The sequence below is a fragment of the Lepidochelys kempii genome, chromosome 8, assembly GCF_965140265.1.
Source record: "Lepidochelys kempii isolate rLepKem1 chromosome 8, rLepKem1.hap2, whole genome shotgun sequence".
Taxonomy (NCBI): Eukaryota; Metazoa; Chordata; order Testudines; family Cheloniidae; genus Lepidochelys; species Lepidochelys kempii.
In genome coordinates, this window is record NC_133263.1 from 106,696,521 (window position 1) to 106,722,195 (window position 25,675).

Here is a 25,675-nt window from a genome sequence, read left to right on the forward strand (position 1 = left end):
GGGCCATGTGTGATGGGTTGTCACCCCCGGGGTGCGGTCTGGGGGTCGTGTGAACCACTGTGCCCCCTAAATCACCCAGCTGGGCTGGCCCTTCTCACGCTGCTGTGCTGGTGATTCAGCCAACCTTTCCAGGCCCTGTTAGCACCCAACACAACAGCAGGTGGCGCCACGCACCCAGCTGAGCTACCTGAGTGCTTTACCTAAGCCACTCAAGGACAAACAGGAGACACCAGCCAATTTCCCAGCTCCCCCGCCTTACACCCCTACTGGAGTATAAACCCAGTATTATAGCATCTTGCACTGCATAGGGATCTATACAGGGCAAGCTCGTTAATATAGTTCCCTCAATGAGGGTGAGAGATGCGCAACAAGCCTGTGTTAACCAAGCTGAGATTTTCCAGGTGCTTCACTTAAAGTCACACTGGTTAAGATAAAACTTAAAACAAGTGTATTAACTGCAGAAAGAGATTGTAAGTGATTATAAGGGATAGCAAACAGATCAAAGCAGATTACCTAGCAAATAAACAAAACCGCAACTAAGCCTGACATACTAGACAGATGGCATTTGAATTAGCTGCTTCTTACCCTGACTGATGGGACAAGCCGGCTTGCAGATTGTTAAGGCACAGACTGCAATTGCTGGGCAACCTGGGTTCCCCTCCCCCCTTCCAAGTCCTTTGTCTTTTGAAGCTGCTTCCAAGTGTTGAGTTGTGGGGAAGTGAAGACCAATCATGATCTCACTCCACACCTTATATAGTCTCTCCCTTTGGCAGGAACCCTTTGTTCCCAGCTAAGTTCCCAGCCCAGTCTGTGGAAAAATACAGGTACCAAAATGGAGTTCAGGGTCACGTGGTCTGGTCACATGTCCTTGCTGGGTCATAGCAGCCATTACTCATTGGCTGGCTGAAACGTTCACCAGAAGGCCAAGCTTTTCCATGGTCCATTGGCTTTGCTGATAGGCCATCGGCACAGTCAAGCTTCTTCCTTGCTGTACCTGACAGGCTGGCTGTGGGTGTCGCCCAGGGTGAGCCCATTTGAAGTGCAGTTCCCCAGTCAATATTTGTAACTCCAGATACAAAAATGACACATGCCCACGGATCGGGTGATCCTATCCAGCAAATCATCACTTTTCCGGAGACCCCCCACATGACTGATCTTGTACCAGATGCATCATCATCATCCTATCACTGTGGGGAGTTTGGGGTACATTGTCACAGCGTGCAGGGGGGGTCGCGCGCTGGCTGCAACACTGCTCCTCGCCGGGGGGGATGGGTCAGAGCAGCAGCAGGAACCAAACCAGGCTGGCTAGCCCGTCCGATCCCCTGAGCTCCACGGGCCCCTGCTGCCCCGGCCTGGGTCCCCCATACACAGGCCTACCGATGCCTCTGCCTGGCAGCCCTCTGCTGTCCCTGCCCGGCGGGCTCTCTGCATGGGGCTGGCCTGCGTGGGGCCTGCTCAGCCTGTCATCCCCTTCCCCCCAGGTGAGCTGGAGCAGCTGCTGGGCCCGGAGTACCCCCATGTCGTCTTCTCCCGCCTGGCGAGTGATGAGGCCCCCGACTGCCCGCAGGGCCCGGGGCTGGTGCGGCAGTTCGGGCGCCTCTTTGCAGTGGAGGCGCAGAGCGGGCTGAAGGACTACGCCATGTTCTATGTGGGCGCCGAGGGCCTGGCCCTCACCAACTTCATGCTGAGCTGGAACCGCTGCCCCTTCAGCTCCCTTCAACCCGGCCACGGGCCATGGCCGGCGCGAGAGCCTCGACGGCAACCGGGCGCTGCTGAGGCGCCTCTACCTGGTGGAGCGGGCGCGGGACGCCCGCGTGTGGTGGGCATCCTGGTGGGCACGCTGGGCGTGGCCGGCTACCTCTCCATCCTGGAACACTTGCGGGGCATCCTGAGCCGGGCCGGCAAGCGCAGCTACACCCTGGCCATGGGCAAGCTGAGCCCCGCCAAGCTGGCCAACTTCCTGGAGGTGGACGTCTTCGTGCTGGTGGCCTGTCCCCAGAACTCCCTGCTGGACTCCAGGGACTTCTACCGGCCCGTGGTGACACCCTACGAGCTGGAGCTGGCCTGCAACCCAGCCCGGGAATGGAGCAACCTCTACGTCACCGACTTCAGAGACCTGCTGCCAGGTACCCGGCCGGCTCCGTGCCAAGGGGACAGCACCAGAGCCACCGGGAGCTATTGCAGCGCCCCCTGCTGGCCGGGGCTGGGGCTCCCCCCAAGCCCGCACTCTGCCCTGCTCCCCACAGCGCCTCCTGCTGGGAGAGGCCGGGGCTGGAGTAGCCGGGAGCCCTGCCATACCCAGTTCTCACGTTATGTGGCCACGCGGCTCCCACCCTGACTCACTGGGTGAGCTGGACCGTGTGAGGCTCCAGATGCAGGGTAACCCCAGGGTGGGTAGCTGTGGGTGTGGGCCCCAGCCTGGTAGGGTGGATTTGGGGCTGGCTGCCCCCAGAGGCTGCTCTCTGATGTCTCTCACCCGGGCAGGTGGCTGTGCACATGTCGGCTTCCCAGACACGGTCCCCGGAGAAGGCGACGTTCCCGACGTGTCGCTGATCACTGGGGAGCTGCGCGCGGCTGGGCTCTCCAGCTCCCCGGCCCCATCCTCCAGCTCTGCCCTGGCCTGCAGGAACCCGGCGCTCGCACTGGCCGAGATCAGCCCGGCAGGTTTGAACTTCGCTTTATTTGCCCTCCCTGTGTCTCCCCTGTCCACCCTCTCCACCCCATAAAGTGATGCCAAACCTCTGCCCACAGCGCCCCTAGCTGGGGCTGGAGTATCCGGAACCCCACCCAGCCTGCCCCCCCATCCCACAGCGCCCCTTGCTGGGGCTGGGGTATCCGGAACCCGACCCAGCCTGCCACAGCACCCCTTGCTGGGGTATCCGGAACCCGACCCAGCCAGCCCTCCCCGTCCCACAGCGCCTCCTGCTGGGGCTGGAGTATCCGGAACCCCACCCAGCCTGCCCCACTCCCCACAGTGCCCCCTGCTTGGATTGGAATAGCCGTGACCCCCACCCCCAGCCAATGCTCCTGTCCCTGCAGCGCCCCCTGCTGGGAGAAGCCCAGGCTGGAGCAGCCGGGAGCTCCCCCACAGGCCTGTGCCCGGTTCCCACTAACCACTCTCCCCCTCCCTTGCTCCCAGCTTCCTTCCTGGAGTCGCGCAGTTGGCGGGGCTTGGAGCAGCAGCTGGGCCAGACGCCCGTGACAAAGGCCGTGCCGGGCCGGAGGGGGATCGCGATCGCCTACGAAGACGAGGCTTGTGGGTGACTGTGACCCTGCGGGACGCCACTGCTGGGAGACGGGCCCTGTGGGGCTCCAGCCTCCTGCCCTGGGCCTGTCTGCAGCTCAGTCCTGGGGCCGGTGCCAACAGTGGCCCTCTCCCGCTGGGGCCTGGCATTGGAGACTTGGGAGTGCAGGATCCTTGGGGCTGCTGGTGACGCTGGTCTGGATACAGCTGTACCTTAGAGAACCCGATGGCGTTCGGCGTGCGACTCCGCAGGGCAGGCGGACATCCCCGGCCCACTCCCCCACGAGCCTCCATGGCCACCTTGGACAGAGGGCACAGGGGAGTGACCTCCCCTCCTCGCTACCCCAGCTGGCAGCTCCCAGGGGCAAGGCCTGGCCTCCGCCCTGACCCTGGGTCCCCTGCCCAGCGCCGGGGGGCAGGTAGAGGAGCTCGGCATCCCCGCTGAGGGGGCGGGGGAGTGGAGCTGACGCCCGCCACAAGCCCGCTGCTGCAGTTTGCTCCCGGTGTGGCCTTGGCCCTGGTTTAGCAGCACCGGCCAGACCAGCCGAGTGAGGGGGAGGCCCTGCTTCCATCTGGTGCGTTGCCGGGCCTCTCGGGTGGGGTCCAGGCCTGGCATGACCTGCCCACGTTCACAGGATGAGTGGCAGAACCAGTAACAGCCCGGGTCTCCCCAGCGCCCAGCCCTGGGCCCCAGCTGCCCCTGTCACGCTCCCACCCAGCACCGCACCACCCCTCGCTCGCCTGCTCCTCCAGCCTGCCTGGCAGCCCCCCGGCTCCATCCCTGCCCCCAGGCCTGCTGGATGGGGTGTTGCTGGCCGTCTGTGGAACCACTGAGCCTCGGTTTCCCTGCCGTGGTGACCCAGCTCTGCCCCTCCCTGTCCAAAAACATGTAGGAAATGACCTGAACGCTTCACTTCTCTCCAGCAGACCGGCCTCCCCAGCCTGCCCTTGGCCTACCTCCCCTGCCACCCACATGCACTGCCCGCTCTCCTCCAACAGGACCTTCAGGTGGTCCATTAACCCCTTCTTGCCTGGGGTGGAAACCCGTGTGCCCCCTTACATGGAGAGGGGCTGCAGAGGGGGGCCAGCCCTCCAGGAGTGCCCTGGGGTCACCAGGAATTAAAGCGTAATCTTGGGAAAGCACATGTCATGATATGAAACCTCCAGGGACACGTCCCCCCAACACTGACAGCCCCAGCTCTGCTGGGGGGCTGTTCCCTGGGCTGGCCTGGGTGTGTCACACTCGCTGGTCACGAGGGGCCCTGCCGGCCGCTGGCACAGCACATTACAGGGCGGGGCGCCAGGGTGCTGGCCCTAAGAAGGGCCAGACTGGGTCAAACCAAAGGTCCATCCAGCCCCATGTCCTGTCTGCCAACAGTGGCCACTGGCAGGGCCCCAGAGGGAATGAACAGAACAGGGCATCGCCCAGTGATCCATCCCCTGTCGCCCATTCCCAGCTCCTGGCAAACAGAGGCTAGGGACACCATCCCTGCCCATCCTGGCTAACAGCCATCGATGGACCTGTCCTCCATGAATTTCTCTGGTTCTTTTTTGAACCCCGTTATAGTCGTGGCTTCACAACGTCCCCTAACACCCAGTTCCACAGGTTGACTGTGTGGTGTGTGAGGAAATCCTGCCTCGTGTTTGTGTTTAACGTGCTGCCTGGAATGACTGCGCCACCCAAACATGAACTCTCACCCTTTGTGAGGGGGGGCTTTTTCCTGTGGGATGACTATGGTGTGTGCCTCAGTTTCCCCTAGGAGCTGCATGGTTAATTAGGGCTGGGGAGATTGTTTACTCTGCAGCGCGCGACTAATGCCTAGTTGGGCCTGGCCCCCATTCCATAGAGTCCAATTGCCCAGGCGGTGGATACCTACCAACTAACGCCTGGGGCCTGCCCCCTCTGGAAGGCAGCCCTTTGTAGAGCAGAGGCCTGAGGCGGTGATGCAGGTTCCCCAGGAACAAGGACAAAGGGTGGGCGGGGGGGTAAGTGTGGGCTGCTGGAGTCAGGGAAGTGCTTGGCCGGGGCCACAGAAAGGCTCAGAAGAGCGCGCGGGGCTCCAGGCTGACCCACTGAATTGCTGCTCTCTGCTAACCAGGGGCGCTTGACGCTGTGTCCAGAAACCGTCCTGCTCTTACCCTGCTGCCGGAGTCACCCAGAGTCAGGGTGTTGGGGGGGGGGGCTCCCTGCGGGGTGCAGCCAGGCGGACTTGCTGTGGGGTGCACCTGGCTTGCCCCAGCCCTGCGGGGGGGTCTGCGCTCAGTCCCAGGAGGGTGGGGGGGTGGAAGCCAAGGGGCTGACGCTAGTGACAGCGTGTGACCCTGAGGGGCAGACGCAAGGCGCGGGTTGCCCCAGGGAGTGGGCAGAGCCCTCCCAGGGCTCAGGCTCCAGGCAAAGCGTCACTGCCTACACTGCAATGGCCCCACTGCGCAGCCCGAGCCCTGGGTCCAACGCAAACACTTCCCAGGGCAGGAATCCACTCCCCGCGGCTGGGCCAGCGCTCTGGCCTCACTGGTCCCAGCTAACCTGCACAGCGGTGTCCTCGCTCACTTCCAGCTCATTGCGGGGGGCACTGGGGGAGTAGGATGAGTAATGCGTGTCTGCGTCCCGTGTGCTGCCCAGGGCCAGGTGGGAGCTTGCCTCCAGCCTGGACACTGCAGAACTTCGCCCCGGTGACCTGGCCGCCCAGCCCTTCGGGGGAACCAGCCCGTTCCAGCACGTGGAAGGACAAGGAGCGCGGGCCCCGGTGAGCTGGTTAGGGGGTGGCTGGAGGAGGGGGGGACAAAGAGCAGCCTGAGCCCCCTGGATGGGGAAAGACGCAGCTTGATGGCGCTGAGCCTGTGCCGGCTTCACAGAGTCACTGCAGGCGAGAGATCAGGGGACATGGGGGGCACCCGCGTGAGGGGACCCCGAGAGAGCCTGGCTTGCTGGAGGCTGCAGTCCCAGGTGGGACCGAAGGGCCTAGCCCCAGTAGGGGGCTGGCCCAGGAAGGTGTTGCAAAGGGATGGGAGGAGGAGCTACTGGAACCTGGGGGATAAAAGATGTGGGGCTCACCCCACAGGGATGGCCCTGTACCCACAAACACCCCCCCCCAGCCACCACAGGGGCACAATGCCTGGTGCAATGGGACGTGAGCAGGGGCTACGGGTCAGGGTTGAGGGGAACCAGCAGAGCTGGGATCACACTCTACAGACCCACCCTCCAGCTCCAGGGTTTTGGGGGCTGACTGGGGGTGGCGCCGTGATGGCTGGAGCTTGCCACTGAGCCGGCCACCGCCCTGGCAGCTCCTCCTGAGGAACGGGCACCAGCGGGGCAGGGCTCGCCCCAGCCTGCCCATGACATGGGCAGCAGGGGGGGCTGACCCACTCCCTGCCAGGCCTGCTGACCCACAGGACGCCAGACACGACTGAGGCAGGCTGGGAGGGAGGGAGGGGCAGGACACCCGCTGCTCCTACTGTCATCTGGTGCTCCCCCGCCTAGCCTGGAAAGGCTGCCAGGAGCTGGAGCCTGGTGCCCTCAAGCTGGGGCTGTTCCCATATCTCCCTCCTGCAGCCCCAGGGTGCATGGTGCAGGAAGCAGTGGGCACATCAGCCATCCACACCCTGGGGTGACTGGGAGCCAACTCCCAGCAGGGCCCTGGTAGCAGCAGCAAGGGGCAGCCTGGCCCCACAGCACTGGAAAAGCAGCTTGCACCTCTGCCCCTCTCAGCCGCCATTGGGGCTAGGGCGGCTCTAATAGGTCCGGGAGGGACTGCCTTGGCTGTTCCTGCACCAGTCTGGGCCAGGCTCGGGCCCTGCCTCCCAGACTGGGTCTCAACATGCCCTGCCTAGCGTGCGCCTTTCCTCACCAGCACATCCTGCTGCACTCCACCCCACTGATCCACTGCTAAGGACAAGGCATGAGGGGCAGGGAGCCACCAGGCCCAGGCACTGAGCTGCCCCACACCTGGGGGGGCAGTGGGGAGATGCATCAGCTCCAGCCTTTGCCCCATAGCAAAGGAAACCTACAAGGTTGATGCAACAGTATCACACAATAGCAAACTAAGTACGGTAGGGGAAATTAAACCTGGCCCCATGCCATGGGGCAGCCTCTCCTTGACCCGCTTGAGAAATCCACGTGGCCTCCCACTAACTGAGGCTGGAGAGAAGCCAGTGAGACTGGGATGAACCAGGCAGGGTCCCAAATGAGAGCACAAACTGGCAGCACGCGGGGGCTGTTTCCACCCTGCTTGTGCCAGGCCCAGAGCCACCCCTAACCCCGCTAAGCAAAAGAAGGGCCAGGGGCTGGGCCAGGCTGCCCAGCTGAGTTTCAAGCCTTGGGGGTAGGAGGCGTGGCCAGGTAGAAGCAGCTGCTCTCGCTCACTCTGGGGCTTGCATTGGTGCAGGCCGGGTGAGCCTGCAGCCCTAGGGATGAAGGGCCCTGCCCCCCGCAGGTCACAGGGCGGACGCGTAGCTGGGTCCATCAGCTGGGCGATCCAAGGAGCTGCTGGACCCCTGAAAGTTGGGCCGGTTCTGCGGCAGCCCCTTCCCCTGCTGAGAGGGGCCGCAGGGCAGTTGTGAAGAGAAGGGCTCTCCGGGACCTGGGCGTTGCTAGGCCATAGACACACTCCAGCCCTGGCCCCTGTGAGAGCCCCCCCCTCACCAGACCAGACGGACCGGCAGACAAGCCTTGGCCTGCTCTGCTGCAGGCCACTTTGGCTAGCGCCGAGCTGCAGTTAGATGCATCGACTACTGGCTCTGTGCTCAGGCCAGTGTCTGCAGCTCGCCTGGCCTGGTGCTTCCCCTCGGGCAGCTAGCCAGGGCTCCCAAGCCGCAGCTAGGGCAAAGCCTCTCCACCCATCCGTGCCAGCCTCACGCCGGCTCCCCTTGGCCACTCTTTGCCCTGGGCTCCCAGGGCCCAGAGCCTGTTCAGAGAGCAGCCGGGCAAGGGGGCTGCTGCACAAAACAACTAGCCAAACCCCTGGCAGACAGGAGCTCCCAGCACCCCTGCATGCTGAGCTCCTCTCCCCCTGGGTTGCAGCCTGAGTGGCCCCTGCTGGCCATGTGCAGAGGAGTACCAAGGCCGCACGGAGAGGGGAGGCTCTGGGGGGTTCCCCCAGGCACAGTAGAAGAAGCACCGCCGCAGCATAGAAATATCCTGACTATAATTAGGTGCAGGGCTCCCCCCAACCATATACACACGGCCAGAGGGCAAGGCCCCCTGGTGCGGGACAGTCACCACCATGGACACGCGAGGGGGCAGCCTCCCGCAGGGACTCCAGCGCATGGCTGCCCACGGGAAGGGCTGGCAGCCAAGCCACAGCAAGGGCAGTCACTGTGCCAGGTCCGTCTGTCCAGCCTCCCTGCCATGTCCTGCAGCTGCTGCTGCCCGCTCCCAGCCCCTGCCGGGGGGAGCATGCTGGGGGACAGAGGGTCGTAGCTGAGCAGCGTCCGGAGCGGGTTACTTCTAGGTGGAGGGTTATTCTACGAGCCGATTGCAGTGGGGCGGGGAGGACGGGGGCTGCCGTGCGGGGAAGAGCTGGCCTGGGCGGTCCGTCTGCTCTCCTGGCGGGGCTCTCAGTAGTCGGCTGTGTATTCGGTGCCATGCAGTCCCCGGCACAGAAGGGTGAACTCCTTCACCATCTCCTTCACGCGCCTCTTGTTCACGCGCTCTCTGCTAACACGGAGACAGGGACACGCGTGAGCCAGACACAAGGGACAGACTCTGCCAATGCTCGCCCCTGGCCCACAGCCAGCCCGCTGCCCAAGGGACCAGCAGCATGGGAGAGCCGGCGGCGGCAGCATGCAAAGCTGGGGGCACCCCTAGCGGGGCCAGCTGGTGTGTAGAGCTGGGGGGGGCAGGGGCTCCCCTTGCGGGGCAGGATAGCACACAGAGCCGGGGGGCTCCCCTTGTGGGGCCGGCTGGTGTGCAGAGCTGGGGGGCAGGGGCTCCCCTTGCGGGGCAGGATAGCACACAGAGCCGGGGAGGCTCCCCTTGTGGGGCCGGCTGGTGTGCAGAGCTGGGGGGGCAGGGGCTCCCCTTGCGGGGCTGGATAGCACACAGAGCCGGGGGGCTCCCCTTGTGGGGCCGGCTGGTGTGCAGAGCTGGGGGGGCAGGGGCTCCCCTTGCGGGGCTGGATAGCACACAGAGCCGGGGGGCTCCCCTTGTGGGGCCGGCTGGTGTGCAGAGCTGGGGGGCAGGGGCTCCCCTTGCGGGGCAGGATAGCACACAGAGCTGGGGGGGGGCTCTCCTTGTGGGGCCAGCAGGTGTGCAGAGCTGGGGGGCGGGCAGGGGCTCCCCTTGCGGGGCTGGATAGCACACAGAGCCAGGGGGGCTCTCCTTGTGGGGCCAGCAGGTGTGCAGAGCTGGGGGGGCAGGGGCTCCCCTTGTGGGGCTGGATAGCACACAGAGCCAGGGGGCTCCCCTTGTGGGGCCAGCAGGTGTGCAGAGCTGGGGGGGGCAGGGGCTCCACTTACGGGGCTGGATAGCACACAGAGCTGGGGGGGCTCTCCTTGTGGGGCCAGCAGGTGTGCAGAGCTGGGGGGGCAGGGGCTCCCCTTGTGGGGCTGGATAGCACACAGAGCCGGGGGGCTCCCCTTGTGGGGCCAGTGGCTCCCTTTGCGGGGCTGGATAGCACATAGAGCCAGGGGGGCTCCCCAGGCAGGGCCAGCTGGCATGCAGAGCTTGGGGGGCGGGGGGGAAAGAGGTTTGCTCCTGTAAGGGGCGTCTCCCCTCTGGGATCAGCCTGGGCTGTGAGCTCCTCAGGTCAGCCCCACCTGAGGATCTGCTGGCTGAAGGTGTCCTTCTGCTCCGGGCTGACGCGGGCCGAGGGGAAGCCCTCCTGCTGCATGGCCTCCTTCATCCAGACGCTCAGGTAGCTGAAGCAGTGCTTGCTCAGGGTGAAGAGGATCTCTGCAAAGTGATCCATCAGGCTGCGGGAGGCCTGGCCCCCGACGCCCTGCGAAGCACAGACCCTGCTGAGCGCGTGCCAGAGGAGTGCTGGCCTGGCAGCACCAGCCAAGGGCCCGATTTTCGGAGCCCCCGCTCCTGGGGGGAGCCCTGATGTAGCAGCACCAACAATGCACTGCCCAGGGCGCAAGCAGCTGCCAGGGACAGTGCAGACCCGCCTGTGGGAAGACCCACCCGGCACAGGTCCACGCAGGGAGGACTCAACGCTTGGCCAAGGTCTGCTGAGGGGACGCTACATTGGCAGATAATACGTGCCCCAGGGTCTGCCCCCCAACTCCTGCTGTGCCCCCCGGGGCCCTGGCCCAAACCCTGCCCCTCCCCCATCTCCGGGGCCTGCCCCCTTACCTCCAGCACAGCCTGCAGCAGCAGCTTGCCATGCTCATGTACCACCTGCCCCACAGGGGGGACTTCTCCACACCGAGGCAGCAGCTCCGTCTGCGACAGGACAGGGGGAGTTCAGCTCAGCCCCAGAGACCAGCCCTTCAGGCAGCGCCCAAGCAGTGGGCCCAGAGAGCCGCTATTCCCCCACCCCCAGGGCACAGGGCGGTCACTTGCCTAGGAGCCCCCAAGCCCATCACCTCTAGCCCCTCCTCCGTAGCAGGGTCAGTGAATTTGGAGCAGAACCCAGAGAAGCCCCAGGGCCCAAAGGAGCAGGACACCCGGTGCCTGCAGAGCCACAGAACATTGCACGGCAGGGCCCGGCTGATTACGGCACCCAACCCCAGGGTGCAGGGGACCCAGTTAGGGTCAGGGCACCAAGTCCCAGAGCTGCAGCAGGAGAGGAGCCCTGGTCATCTAAGCCTTCCTCCTCCATACCCTGGGATGGGGCCTGTCGGCCTGGGAGCCCCAGGGGAACAGCTCCCCCGAAGCAGGCCCCTGTAGTGCAGCCACACGACCAGCACCAGCCAGAGAGAGAAGCCACAACACTCACAAAAAAGCCACAGGAGGCTTTGACGGTCAAGGCCTCAGGGAACTTCAGGGAGAGGACACCTGAGGGGCAGAAACCATCGGGGTTAGCAGCCAGAAGAGCCACCCCTCTTCCCCAGGACACCCCCCACGCCTACCCCGGCCCTCTGCAGTCTCCCCACAAGGGGGTGGCGGTTCCCCAGAGGGTTTGGGGCTGGCTGCCACGGTCCTGGCTGCCAGGGCTACTCACCACACTGGAACACCGCTTGGACGTCCAGGGTGCTGCACAGGAACAGGTCGGGCTTCCTTTTGAGAGCCTGCAAAGCAGACACACAGCCACAATAACCCGCTCTGCAGAGCCAGCGGACAGAGCGAACCCAGAGCTCACCACTGCCCCACCACTGGGCACACACTTACCTGGTGCAGCCAGTCTGAAGAGCATCTTTCCCACAGCAGAAAGGGGAAAACCCATTTCCCCCAGAAAACACCCATCGAGCCCATCCCGGTGCTCCCCTAGGCCCTGGGACTCTGCGGCCGGCGGCCACGGCTGTTCCGTGCACACTGCTGGCACACAGATGCGGACGGAGCTTGTCTCTTCCCACCACGGCAGAGGGACGCTGCCAGGGCCGAGCAGAGCCCGGCTCAGCAGGGGCGGTAGAAACACTCAGGTTTTGGCCACCCCTTTCCTTACGAAGAGAGGGGTTTCCCCTTGTGGGGCTAACGGGGTTTACCGGGTCAGAGTAACAGCCCTGCTTCCAGGCCACCAGGTCTGAACATGTCACCCCCTTACACCTTGGTTCTGGGGGGCAGAGATCAAGGGGGGGACTGGAGAAGGGGAAGCAGCTCTAGGCTGCTTGGCATCTCCCGACTAGCAAGCGGCTCTGTAGCGTGAGGAGCTTCGGCCTTCTGCTGACTGGCGGGCTCAGACGTTTGCTGTTCAGCCACCCCCCTTGATGGGAGAGGTGCCCTACGCCCTGGCACGCCAGGCCACCTCCAGCCAGGTGGCTTGTGACACCCTCGCTGAGACACGGGCCTTCAGAGAAGAGGCAGGGGATTTCTGTCGCCAGTTAACGGGAAATGGAGGGATTCAAACCAAGCTGCTGTGGCGTGGGCCCAGCCCTCTCTAGGGCAGAGCCTCTGCCCAGCGGAAGAAAGCCAAGGACTTCCCTGATCCCAGAGCCCTCCCACGGCAGGAGGGACTGGCCGGGCAGAGGGGCAGCTTCGTATGCCGTTTCCACAGCCTGCAAGGGAGCCTGGAGGATACACTCTGCTGGCCTGGCTAGTGCCCAGCGCGGCCCACCAGCACCACGGACAGCGCAGCGGACCATCCTTCCCAGCCTGGTCACCGAGCAGCTGCAGCTCTCGATGCCCAGAGAAACACTGGCCAGCAGACAGGACCCACGCCCTGTGCACATAGCCGGAGGGTAGGGGCAAGCTACCAGTGACAAACACCAACCGGGAAACTGGCTTCTGCCCCGGCAGGCCTTTGACCAGCCTCTCGCTGAGCAGCGTGCCCAGCTGCTGGGGCAGCCACAGACCTAGACACCTGCCGCTGCCCGATTCCCATTGCCCTGGATCATGCCAGCCCCTCAGCATGCTGCAGGCTGGCAAGCAGCCCACCACCCGCGATCCCAACAGACTGCCCCCTGCCCTTCTCACAAGCTCCACCCTGGCCTCAGGATCTGCAGCGCGTCACCAGGCCTGAGCCAGCTGAGTGACAGGCCAGCCATGAGCTGTGTGCCTCCTAAACAGGGCTGGTTCTACAGCTGTGACGGGGGGGTCTGATTATGCAGGTGTGTATAGACAAACAGGACGCAGCTCTCCATGCCCCATGGCAGCCAGCAGCCCCGTCTGCTCACAGGGCAGTGGGAAAGGCTGGGATGTCTACCGTAAAAAATAAATAAAATAGTTCCCTGACCCTTCCCCTAGAGCAGCTGTGGTGACTGCACGGGGCTCTCCCCACATCAGAGCAGCGGGCTGGCTGGCCCGACATCCCTACATGACAGGCCAACGGCCCGTGTTTGCAGGAAGTTGCACCTCTCTGTAGGATGGCATGGAAGTTTTGTGCTCTGGAGCGTGAGCACTGAGACCCCCCATTTCTAGCATAGTGTCGCTGCAGCTGTTCTCATCAATTTGGGACATCAGTCTCTGCTGACGGGCAGCTCCCCGCCTGCATGACCTGCTGCTGTGACCAGCGTCTCACTCTGCGAAGACTGACCTCTTGGGCACTACGGGAGTCGGCCAGTGACACAGGCCCGAGGAATGAGAGCCATCTACCCGGTCTGTGGGCCCACAGCACAGGTGTGCTATAAATCAAGCCGCGCAGCCTGCTGCTGGAACTAGATTTCTCTGCACTGGTTTGGGGCAGCTGACTTCCCTGCCTCCACCTCAGCCATGTACCATAATGCCACGGGAGACAGCTCAGTGTAACATTTGGATGATCCATCATATTCCTTGTATGTAGGCACAGTATCCATGCACATCCCGTGCGGTACACCCCCTTCATGTGGTCCCAGCCCCCACGTTCCAGCCTGCACCCGACCATCTGCACAGCCATTGTACAGCTCCACAGCCTGAGCCCAAATCAGCTGACCCAGGAGGTGTGTGTAGATGTACCTTTCAGACCATGCTGGCGCCCAAAGCCCCAGAGAAGAGCCAGGCAAAGAGGGACACTCTGGAAGGGTGCAGGCCCGGAAGAGTGTGGAGCAGCACGCAGTAGAACAGGGGAGGAAGGCAGGCAGGCTGCAGCCAGAGGCCTGGGGAGCAGCTTCACAGCTGTGGCCATAGGAGACTCTGTCCTCCTCAGGGCAAGGCCGATGGGAGCGAGCCGAGTCCAGGAGAGGGCTCTGGGGGCACTTTGCACAGAGAACAGAGCCTTGGTCTCGCTGTCCCTTAGTGCAGTGGCCACAGGCTTGGCTTGTCAAATGAGGCAGAGCGGCTCCCTTTGGAGGATGGGGTAGGGCAAAAGAGGGAGCAGCCAGCTCTTGAGGGGACAAGCCGGTGGGAGCTGGGAAGCTCACCCGGGCAGGGGCCCCTCCAAGAAGGGCTCCTTGCTCAGAGGTAGCTGCTCTGTGGGTGGAGATGGAAAAGTGTTTCTAGGAGGCTCACAGAAGCCGTGTTGAGAACACAAGGGGCCAAACTGAAACTCCACTTCTCGACAGGCCCTTGCGAGCGGGCCTGAGACATGAGCAGCTGCCCAGATGGGCTCTGTAGCTGAGCTCCAAGGCAGCAGCAGTTCCTACAGAGCCCCGTAGCTGGGCCCCCTACTAAACCCAGCTTGGGGAAATCACTACACCCATAAGGACAAACGCTTTGAGTCTCATGCCATGGAAAGAGCAGCCAGGCTGCCGATGGCTTGTGTGAAATGCCTTCTCTCTCTCAGGGATCAGCTGAGAGATGGGAGCAGGCAGTCAACCTCCAGCCCCGTAAGTTCAGTAGCTCCACCTCCCATTGCAGCATGGCTCCTGACAGAGGGGAGTCCCCGGAGACGAGGCCATGGCCCAGCAGGGCCAAGGGTTGGGGAAGGCAATGAGAGTTACCCCCAGTCAGTACCCTCTGACCTACCTGGGAAAGGTCTGCCCAAGCCCCAAGCAATGGAAGAGGAAGGTGTGTGTCCGCCAGCTGTGGTGGGCGCACCAGGAGCTGCTTGCTGAGCTGGGACGGAGGCCCCACATGGAGCAGCATTGCCGAGGGTTGCAGGATTCAGCTGAGCGAAGGGATATTCTGCTCCTCCAATCTGCCTAGATCCAGCTTCCCACGGACGTAGGGGGCCAGCCTGGTCCAATGGGTGCGCTCTACTTGGGCGGAGATGTGGAGAGCCTGGGTGCCGAGGAAGAAGCTCTTGGGGCTGCCCAGGCAGTAACAGGCACCTGCTGCCCAACTGCGACATCCTGTTTGAATCAAGTGTGGTGGAGAAAGTGCAAAGGGGCTGGGGCCCTCTGGACTCTCTCTGGGAGCTCACGCCCCAGTCCTGTCCCCTTTGGGCAGGCTGGCATCCACTGGGATTCTGGGTGAGGCTTCCTGGAAGTCACATGACTCCCCAGCAGCCCCCATCCCAGAGACTGACAGACTAGGACGGAGAGCACCACCAGGCCAGAGAGGAAGAAGGCCTGGAGAGGCCTCACCTGCAGCGCAGTCCTGAGCCCCTGGCCTGCTGACACATGTGGACAGGAAAGGCAGGCCTGGAACATGCCCGGGGCCTTGGAGGCACTGCTGAATGGAAGAAGGGGCTCTGCTGCACCAGGAACCGGGCCCCCAGGCAGCTCAAAGCTTGGGAAGGAGCAAGAGTGCGCTTCTTCCTGCTGCTGACAGACGGCTCCGCTGAGACAGAGCCAGTGGGAATGAGGGCTGCCCAGACAATGAAAAACATGGCCTCTACTCCTTCTCCAGGCTAGGGGCTAAGGGGAGGGGAGTCTGATCTGTGTCCCACAGGGCCAGCGTAATGCAAAAGAGGCAGGGGGGCCCCATGCTGGTGTCGGAGCAACCGCTCCCACGTGCACCCGCTGAGTCTGAGCGGGAGGCAGAGCCCTCAGCCAGAAACCCAAACACTCTGGGTGGCTTCGGGCTCAAGGCATCCACATTGGTCTGGAGGCACAAGTGCTTCTGGACTTTATAAAGCACATGGCAGACATGGCCAGAGGCTTGCTCAGGTTGGGAGGAGACCCCAGTCCCAAGCAGAATAATAGAAAAGCAGGCCTGGGTTCAATTGATAAAGAATGGGGATGTAATCAATGCCAGCCTGCACGGCTTTATGGAAAGCAGGCTCCGCTACACAAATCGGATTCCATTCTTTGCTGAGACCACAAGTCTGGCTGATGAAGGTGAGTGCACAGATGGAACATTTTAACTTTTGTAGACGTTTGGCATGAAATTCGGATTAAAAACTAGCACTACACACCTTCAAGAAAGCACATGATAAATGGGTTAAGAACTAGTTAACTTCTCTTTCTCCTCCCCAACACGTGCCATAAAAATCCATGTTCTGGAAACATGCGGGAACCCAAGGTTTCATGAATCTGCTGCTCTCTCACTTCTGGTGTGTAGTGCTCCTATAGGCTGGCACCTAGAATGTTTGGGTTAGTATAAGAAAGTGAAAAAAATAAATAAATATAAACTAGATTTATACATACTAAATAAATGACTGCCAGAAGCTGGGAATGGGCGACAGGGGATGGATCACTGCCCAGCTCTGTTCCTTCCCTCTGGGGCACCTGGCATCAGCCCGTTGGAAGATGGGATATTGGGCTAACTGGACCACTGGCCTGACCCAGTCTGGCCATTCTCATGTTGTCATGTTCTTAAAGAAAAGAATTGGCTGGCTGACAGAACTCATCAAATGGGGTGTTTCTAGTGGAGTCCCCCAGGAACCAGCTCGAGGCCTGACACCATCGTCAGTGGCCTGGAAGTAAACACAGAATCACTGCTGAGAAGATCTCTGGGTGGCACGAAGTCTGGCAGCATGTTAAGTAATGAGGACAGGACAGTCATATGGAGCAAACCGGATGGCTTGACAAGCTGGGCCCAGGGAAGCAAGCCGAATGCAAAATCATCCATCAGAGAACAAGGAATGCCTGCCGCCCCTGCAGCCTGGGGCGATACCCTGGAAAGCAGGATCCAGTGGTCATAGCAGACAAGCCCCTCAATAGGAGCTCCCAGTGCCCTGCTGTGGCACAAAGGGATAAAGCCACAGAAGAGCAGGGAGTGGGAGTAGGGTGGGGATTACAGCTCTGTACGCCGCAATGGCAAGACTCACATTGGCACACTGCATCCTGCACCGGGGGCCACATTTTTAAAAGGATGTGGAAAAACTGAAGAGGGTGCAGGAAAGAGCCACAAAATTGTTTGGAGGGCTGGAGGAAATGCCTGACAGTGAGAGATTTAAAGAGCTCCGTCTGTTCAGTTTATCAAAACAAAGGCCGAGAGCTGACCTGACAACTATCTGCAGGTACCTTCCTGGGGAGAAAATCCCAAGTACTGAAGGGCTCTTGAACCAAGCAGAGAAAGGCTGGCCAAGGACCCAGGGCTGGAAGCTGAAGCCAGACAAATTCAGTCAGAGATCAGGCCCAGGTTTTGAATGGGGAAGGTGATTAACTGCTGGACCAAAGTGCCTGGGCAACGGTGGATTCTCCGTCAGAAATCAGCTGCACTTGGATGTGGTGAGTGAGGCCCGTCCAGGCCCACGTCGTCAGACCAGCTCCTGGAATCAGAGTCCTCAGGAGGAGGAGATTTTGCCTTCCTCTGCACAAGGCAATTCCTCAGAGTCTGTGTAGAGAAAGAGGTGGCCAGAGAAGTGGTGGCAGCTACGGCTAGGACAAGCCGGAAGGGCTTGGGAGACTGCATTAAAACACGTGGCCTTCAGCTGTAACCTGTGGCGGAGAAACGCTGTGCCCCATGGAGAGGCTGCATGGGGCTGCCAGAGAGGGGCGAGGAAGGGCAGGGGGATGATGAGCATCCAACAGATGCTGAGGCAGAGGCTGGCTTTGGGAGGGGTGGGGTGCAGTCGCTGCATCTCCCACCTGACCCTAACAGCCACCCCTGATGCGGAGTCCTTCCCTCCACAGACAGAGATGCTGGGGCAGGCAGGAGAGAGATGTTCCCAGGAGAAATAGACACTGTGCCAGCTGCCAGCAGTGCTCCTGGGGGCAGGAAGGCTGGGCGCATGGGCATCCACCAAGTTCTGGTGGGGCGGGGGCAATGCCCAGAGAAACCTGCTCTTTCCAGCCTTGGGAGGTCAGCGGGTGTGGCATTATCCGGGATGGGTGGAGGAGCCAGGCTGCGCCTTTGCTGCATCCCTGCACAGAGGAGGGGTCACGGCAGTTTGGGAGGGCTCAGAGGAGACAACATTTTCAAGACACCGCAATAGTCTCATGACTGTTATGGATTTCAGTGGGAAGTGACCAGCCCCTGGGAAGTCCCTCTCGCGTCAGGTGGGTAGAAGTAGGCTGGGGTCAGAAGGCTGAGTTTCAAAACACCACATTTATATATTAGTTTTCATTACACCAATGTCAGGCAAAGTGAATCTGTGAAATGCAAGATAATTCACCGCCCACTCCCTTGCCAGCTCCACCCACTAGAGGGGGCAGCTGGACAATCTACAGGGGAAAGCCAGGGCGGGCAGGAAGTTGGCAGGAAACTGGTAGCCGGGAATGCTAGGAAGAGCTCAGGAGGGCTGCCAGGACGCCCCCCGTACTAACTGCCCCGTTCCAGCACCAGCCAGTTCTGCACTTGAAAGAACTGGGCACATTTCAGAGGCACAAGGGCGCTGGCCGAAGCTTTAGCACAAGGCCCCCACCCCACTCCCCTCCACGCTGCACTCGAGATCCCAGGCCCCGGCTGCCCAGTGCTCTTGCTGGCTGCAGGGTACAGCAGCTAGGGCAGAGGCTGGGAGGTGCCGCACAGCTGGAAAACAAAAGCCAAGTGGTGACTGGGCTTGTATTGTTCTATGCTAGAGAGCGCAGGAGGAGGGAGCGGAGCTCAGTGAGCAGCAGCGCAGGACAGACGTACCTGTATCTACAGCCCACTGCAGTGTGTGCTCCAGCCACGCGGGTTTGTGGGGCCCAGACACATGCGCTGGTGCATCACTGTGCAGGCAGACAGAGCACCTGTAAGAACATCAGACTGGAGGAAGCAGCTGGTGCCAGCATTCCCCACAGAGGGCGGGTCCCGGGCACCACACACTGGAGCCTGGCAGCCCTGGCCTGGGGGCTAGGGGTTGTGACTCGCTGACCAGCCTGGCTCTCCTGGAGCAGCAGGTGCCGTCTCGATCCGCTCCCAATGGCGGACATGGCCACAGCAAGTGAGCCAGCCAGGCTGGACCCACACACGACTCAGCCTGTGTCGCAGCGGGCCATGGGGCCCGCTCATCGCAACTGCGTCCAGCCCAACCCTACCCCACTGACTGCCTAGGCCAGCCCATGGCCACCATGTCTGTAGGGCCCGGAGGCTGGGCTCCAGCCGACCCAGTCAGGAGGCTGCTCCACCCATCAGTCCGGAGAGGCCCGGCCCAGCTCCTGGCAGTGCAGGCACACATCAAAGGCCTGGCCATTTTGTTACTGAGGACAGCAGCGTGCCAGCTCCTTGGTGGGGCTTCTTCAAACCCACCATGAGGGCGAGGCCCAGGCCAATTCCAGGCCCTGGTGAGAGGTGCCCCTGTCCTGGGAAGTGGGAGCTGCGCACAGCATTGCGCCCAGAGGCTGCCCTGCTCCTGCTGAGGGTGTCAGAGGTTCCCTTTGGGTGGGGCGAGGTGCCAGCGTTCTGTCTCCCCGAGAGGTGTATATACACACCAGCATAACACAGACTCCTGCCTCCACGCAGCGCTGCGCTCCAGCCCCTCCAAACCACGGGCGCTCTGACAGCTGGGCTGGCTCGGACAGCGCCCCTTGTGACGGCAGCCGGTGCTGCCTCTGGCGAAGCAGGCCTTTCACGCTGCCACGCGGCAGAGCCAGAGCTCTCAAAGCCCTGCGTGGCCCAGCCTCCGGCGGGCGGGAGCCTGCCCTCACCTCGAGACTCAGCAGCCAAGAGAAAGGCACCGAGCCCAGAGATCTGAAGAGGGTCGGCCAGCACATGTTGTGTCAGAGACCTGCAGACACCAACTCTGCCGTCCCTGGGACAGACCGCCCTGTCTCCGCCCCATCTGCTCCCGTGCCAAAGAGCCAGGCAGCATCCCCCATGTGGCTTCAGGGCCTGCCCTCAGAAACTGCATTTCCAGCACCACCCTGTGCTCGGGTCTCAGCATCCCCGAGCCAGTGCCCCAGCGTGAGAGCAGGCTGCGGGTGGGCGGCACAGGACGAGTGCAGGGCTCTCCCCGAGCCGGATGCCAGGCGGCAGAAGAGGCTCCCTGGACCCACGGGGCAGACAGGCTGGCGCCCAGCTGCCACCACAGACATCTCGCTCCCGTCACCCCATGGCTCCAGACTGAACCCCAGATGCTGCTCCCCCTGCAGGCTTAGAGGGAGACTGCCTCGCTAAAGGGCAGTTTGGGGTCACGCTGCAATGGCTGGGGTCGCTACTCCCAACCAGAGAGCCATCTAGCTAGGCTGGACTCGGCTCCAGAGGACCTCCCACGTGGCAGAGAGGCAGCTGGAGGAGTGGAACACGCTCTAGTTTTCTTGAGAACAAGTCTGAGCTCGCAGCAGCACGAGGTATCCCGTCCCGGCTCCGGCCGCCCCCCCCAGCATTTCGCCGGGAGGCGGCAGCTCCAAGGCTCCTGCAGAGCAGGGCACTGCCCGGGGGATGGCGCAAACCCAGAACTAAAGGAGAATGTTTTGTTTTCAACTTCCACGGAAACAGATGGAGAAACTCGATATTCAACTAAAAGGAAAAAAACGTTGTCAACAGAAAGCTAAAAATAGGTTTAAATTGAATTAAATAAGAGAAAGAGAGAGAACAGAAAGTGAATGAATAAGAAACTAAAACACACCTGTGCCAGGAGTTGCATAAATGAATCAACAATATCAGGATGATCCCTGGGCCCTAAAAATATAATAAAGATGTAACTTAAGAGAAAATCATACAAACAGCAACTCAACATCATATAGTTATGTGATACGGAAAGAATTTACAAGTGAAAACAGGAGTGTGGGGGGACAGGGGAGGGGTGCGAGGGGGGAGGAGGGGGGACATGAGCAGCTTGAAGCAAGTTAAAGAAACAAAACATACAAAAATCATGAAACTGGAGAACCCAAGAACAAAAAGAAACCGCAAAAGAAAGGGTCCGAAGCCCCCAGGGACTGCGGCCAAGCGCCCAGGAGGAGCTCTTCGTGTCTTGGAGAGGAGGAGGAGTGGAGGAGGAGCGGGGGCACTAGCTGGGCACCATCTCCACGAGGAGAATTAGAGCGTTTGCATTGGGGGACTGAACGGACGTCTGCAAAACCATTCAGTCCTGAAAAATAACTGCAAATAAATGACAAACCTCAGCAAGTGCTCAACAGGCCAGGAGGGGGCTCAGGCTCCCGAGTCACCGGAGTCTCCGGCACAGCCACCCTCCCCGGCCCTGCTCCCCAGACGCTCGGCTGGCTTTGCGATCCGCTCTGCGTGCAGGAAGCCGAGAGCCAGCTCCCCGCCTCCCTTCTGTGCTTGCGCTCTCAGCTTCGAGAACTCCACGGCACGGCCACCTGGCCTCTGATTCTACACAAGCCTCTCTCAGCTAACACAGGTCAGGCATTCAGTCCAGCTCCCTGTACACAGAATCCACTTGCTCGGCTCAGGGCTGTTTGCCACAGAACAGGGTCCCCAGCTCCTGAAGGGGGTGAAGCCCCCATGGCCAGGGGGTGCTGAGCTGCACTCCGGCAGGAGGTCTCCCCTGGTGCTGGTTCGGCAGCTTTGGACCGTGCTCATTTCCCAGCCCTTTGAAACGAGTGAGGCTCTCTACCCACCGCTCCTCAGAGCCAGGACCATCGCTGCCCTGGGCCAAGAGCTTCTACTGGACATAGGCACGCCCCCCCCCAAAAGCTGCTCCCACTGACATAAGCAGAGTTCTGCACAGACTTCCAGGGGAGCAGGCCCAGCCGTTTTGACAGAGACCCAGAACTACATCATTAGCACAGGCCCCTCACCCCAGCAAGCCCCCTTGGGCTCGGGACACACCACGCCGGGGAGGGCCCTTGCCTCGCCCCAGTGCAGGGCTGGCTGCATGTCCCCAAACCCAAGCACAGCTGACATGGTCCGAGAGGCCAGGGGGCCCGTGCACCCGGTTCCACCAGTGAGAGAGAGCTGCTCCAGAGCTCCTAGCTCCACCACACCCCAGGGGAACAGAACTCCTGAGAGCTCAGCTCCGGGCTGGGTCGGGGGCGACCCTGCCCCTAAGGAATCCAGGCTCTGGGGTTGGCCCATGGAAGGGGAGCAGGAGCTTTGAAGAGGGATGTCCCTGTCTCCTCCTGCACCTGCTGGATGCCGGGGTGACTAGAACGCCACTGGCCTGTGAGAACCACCCCAATACCAGCTTTACATTAACCCTTTGATGCCAGCCAGCACTACACGTCCCATGAGAGCAGCCCAGGCACGGCTAGAACTGCCAGCAGGGCCGCTCCCCACTGCAGGGCACCACCAACCCTGGACTGAGGCTCTGCTTTCCTTCAACGTACACCAGCCCCCAGGGATGTGCTCTCAGCAGCTTGCGTGGGGCTGGGCTGTGAGCCGAACTCACAGTTCTGTACTGGGGGGAGGAGACGTCGGTCACTTCCACTGGGCCGGAGGGGAAGGGACCCGCCTCCCAGGAGCAGAGGGGGCCCCGTGAGCTCGGCTAGGAGTGAAAATGGCCATTTCTGGGAAGACACCTGAGAGCCCATGCATGTAACAGGCTGACCAGGCCCCCAGCAGGAGGGAGAGTTCGTACACGTACCTTGCTGGAAGAGGGTGAGTGTGACGGAGGTGACGAGCAGGAAGAGGGCTTTGATGGGAGGGAAGTGGGCAGGCTCGTGAGCAAAGATGTGAACCAGCTGGAAGAGAGAGAGGAATGGAAGCTATGGGTGGCCTGTGAGCCACCCAGGGCTGCAGGGAGTCTAGACGGAGCTGCAAGCCCAGCTGCAGGCCTTGCTTTGTCCCCAGCACGCGCGCTGCAGGGGCACACCAGCAGCAGGCGTTCTAGCCCAGCACGCAAAGCAATGCCCTGCCTGCTTCCAGGCTGGACAGGCAGAGACACCCCTGCCCTTCCCCGCTTACAGGGAGCTGGAGGCCAAGGGAGCAGCTGTGGGGTCACCTCTACAACACAGACTGCTCTCCTAGGTCAGGGGATCAGCCCCAGCAGCAGGGCTGGATCATAAGGCCTGCGTGGGATGCCCTCATGCAGCAGGAGCAAGAGAGGCAACTGGCGAGAAGCGAACAGGCCAAGCCAGCAAAAACAGCAAGTGGGGTTCTGGCCCCAGATCTGAAATCCCAGTGCCTGGCACACGCTGTGGCCAGGCAGCACTGACATGTACCTGCCGAGTGAGGTCCAGCGCAGACGCTTGGGGGATGGTGCTGTACATCTGACCCAGCATCTCACACAGCTGGGGAACCATGGGGGCAAAGTCATCAAGCAGGGTCTTCACGGACTTCTCAAAGATGGCGCAGACGGACTGCAGAGACAGGAGGGGCCTTGTGACTCACACTTCAAAGCACACACCCAGCACCACGCAGGGCAGAACAGGTCCAGTGGGAGGGAAGGAGCCAGCATTACGGGCTCAGAGACTAGCCAGACCGAGAAGCATGCTGCATTGTGCAGATTAACTTAATTGGCAATGCACCTCCCTCCCTCCACCCAGTATCCCAGTCCTGGGCTCCCCACTGCTCATCTGGTGCCCCTCACTCCCGACCCACAGCCCTTGCTATCCCAGCCTTGGGCTCCCCACACACAGCTCTGCCAGTGCCCCGCACTCCCGACCCACAGCCTCTGCTATTCCAGCCCTGGGCTCCCCACAGCTCATCCGGTGCCCCTCACTCCTGACCCACAGCCCTTGCTATTCCAGCCCTGGGCTCCCCACAGCTCATCCGGTGCCCTTCACTCCCGACCCACAGCCCCTGCTATCCCAGCCCATCCGGTGCCCCTCACTCCCGACCCACAGCCCTTGCTATTCCAGCCTTGGGCTCCCCACAGCTCATCCGGTGCCCCTCACTCCCGACCCACAGCCCTTGCTATTCCAGCCCTGGGCTCCCCACAGCTCATCCGGTGCCCTTCACTCCCGACCCACAGCCCCTGCTATCCCAGCCCATCCGGTGCCCCTCACTCCCGACCCACAGCCCTTGCTATTCCAGCCTTGGGCTCCCCACAGCTCATCCGGTGCCCCTCACTCCCGACCCACAGCCCTTGCTATTCCAGCCCTGGGCTCCCCACAGCTCATCCGGTGCCCTTCACTCCCGACCCACAGCCCCTGCTATCCCAGCCCATCCGGTGCCCCTCACTCCCGACCCACAGTCCCTGCTATCCCAGCCCATCCGGTGCCCCTCACTCCCAACCCACAGCCCTTGCTATCCCAGCCTTGGGCTCCCCACACACAGCTCTGCCAGTGCCCCTCACTCCCGACCCGCAGCCCCTGCTATTCCAGCCCTGGGTGCCCCTCACTCCCAACCCAAAGCTCCTACTATCCCAGCCCATCCGGTGCCCCTCACTCCTGACCCGCAACCCCTGCTATCCCAGCCCTGGGCTCCCACACACAGCTCTGCTGATGCCCCTCACTGCCAACCTGCAGCCCCTGCTATCCCAGCCTTGGCCCCCCCTCCTCCAGCTCTGCCAGCAACTCCCGATCCGCAGCCCCCTGCTATCCCTGCCCAGGGTTCCCCCAGCTCTGCCGGTGCCCCTCAATCTGCAGAACAGAAAGGCTCTGCCCACAGCAGGTGGCCGGTGGTGTCACCCAGCGCCCTGCCCATCCCTGCCGATCGGACTGCCCTCTCTGGGCGAGGCTGCACTGCGGCACATCAGTCTGACCCAGCAGGTGCCAGTTACCTCCACCACCTGGGCATCGTTCAGCCACTTGCTCAGAACCTTCTGGATGAGCTGGAAGACTTGCTGCAGAACCACCACCACCTGAAGGGAGGAGAGGGAACAGCCCAGTCACTCGGCTATACCGCACCCAGCTGCCCTGCCGGAGTCCCCTGTCACGGACAGGGCTCTGCTCACTTCTGGGATTTGTGTGGATGGTGGGTGTTAAACAAGGCCCAGACTCAAACCCTTGCGCATTCAGAGACTGCAACACCCTTCCCTCCTCCACACCAGACAGACGTCTCCCCCACCAGATGGGCAACCCACAATGCAGCCACCAGCCAGAGCAGCCACCAAGGATCCTACTAAAGCCCACTGCGCTCAGCAAGGCAGGAGAGGCGAGGAAAGCAGCGCAGCTGGATTCCCAGCACCATCATCAACAAGACATGACCTGCATTAGCTACCTCTCCATTGCCTGGCTGTACCAGCCTCACGCAGCCAGCCTGCAGGGGTGGCTCTGGATGGGCTGCAGGCCAGCTGCTCCATAGGCTGGTGAAGGTGACAGTGAGACAGCCCCAGCAGGGCTGCCCTTTGCTCAGAGCCTGTCACTAAGGGAGGGTGGGGAAGTGTTGGAGCCTAACATCTGCTGCACCTACCGGGTTGGGTCCCTGCGGCATGGGCAGCTTCTTGACCTCTGTGCTCTCGTGGTCGTCGTCATGGTGGCTGATGTCCAGCGTGGTGAAGAGGTTGGAGAGCAGGCCCAGGATGTGGATGATGGCCAGTTTGTTGGAGGGGTTGGGCTGGCAGGGGAAGCAAAGCCATCAGCCTGCCCACACATGGGACGGAGCCTCTCCCAGCCCAGAACCGCACTGGGATTCCCGCAGACAGCCCCACCCAAGTCACTCCCCACACCTGGTCAAGGGCCAATGCACCCCCCACCTTCACCCCACCACACCCTCCTAGCTGAGGAGCCCCAGTGACTTCAGGGAGCCCCGTGTACTTCCCCTGGATGGAGCAAAGTCCCAGCTGTTGGCAGCAGCAGGAGGGGGGGAGAGAGCCGTCACGGACACTTGCTGTGAGCCAGGTGGCAGAGCTAACACGCAGCCTGTCTGGCACCAGTCTGCCCCATGACACGACCCCGAGGGGCCAGGGAACTGCTGCCCATGAGAGCCCAGGGAGTCTC

The 25,675-nt window shown here is 61.9% G+C and overlaps 2 protein-coding genes across 6 annotated transcripts in view; one reads left to right on the plus strand and one right to left on the minus strand.

Moving 5' to 3' along the window:
* Window positions 1-4,384, plus strand: part of DPH2 (diphthamide biosynthesis 2) — a 5,753-nt gene extending 1,369 nt beyond the window's left edge. The window contains 5 exon segments of the mRNA XM_073358316.1: window positions 1,482-1,714; window positions 1,716-1,811; window positions 1,814-2,126; window positions 2,485-2,664; window positions 3,140-4,384. Of these exon segments, the coding sequence (XP_073214417.1) occupies window positions 1,482-1,714; window positions 1,716-1,811; window positions 1,814-2,126; window positions 2,485-2,664; window positions 3,140-3,264 (947 nt within the window). The 3' untranslated portion in view covers window positions 3,265-4,384.
* Window positions 4,385-8,371: 3,987 nt separating this feature from the next.
* The window catches only part of IPO13 (importin 13), a 68,760-nt gene continuing 51,456 nt past the window's right edge, over window positions 8,372-25,675 (minus strand). The window contains exons 11-20 of one of the 5 annotated variants that reach the window (XM_073357966.1): window positions 25,149-25,292; window positions 24,517-24,597; window positions 23,015-23,152; window positions 22,438-22,534; window positions 20,518-20,570; window positions 11,350-11,416; window positions 11,125-11,183; window positions 10,539-10,628; window positions 10,001-10,182; window positions 8,372-8,900 (exon numbers count right to left, since the gene is read on the minus strand). In XM_073357966.1, coding sequence (XP_073214067.1) covers window positions 8,801-8,900; window positions 10,001-10,182; window positions 10,539-10,628; window positions 11,125-11,183; window positions 11,350-11,416; window positions 20,518-20,570; window positions 22,438-22,534; window positions 23,015-23,152; window positions 24,517-24,597; window positions 25,149-25,292 — 1,011 coding nt within the window. In that variant the 3' untranslated portion in view covers window positions 8,372-8,800. Of the gene's footprint in view, window positions 8,901-10,000; window positions 10,183-10,538; window positions 10,629-11,124; window positions 11,184-11,349; window positions 11,417-14,789; window positions 16,162-18,602; window positions 18,701-20,517; window positions 20,571-22,437; window positions 22,535-23,014; window positions 23,153-24,516; window positions 24,598-25,148; window positions 25,293-25,675 lie in introns of those variants that run through there. The other 4 variants (XM_073357967.1, XM_073357968.1, XR_012160517.1 and 1 more) reach the window with 4 other exon arrangements.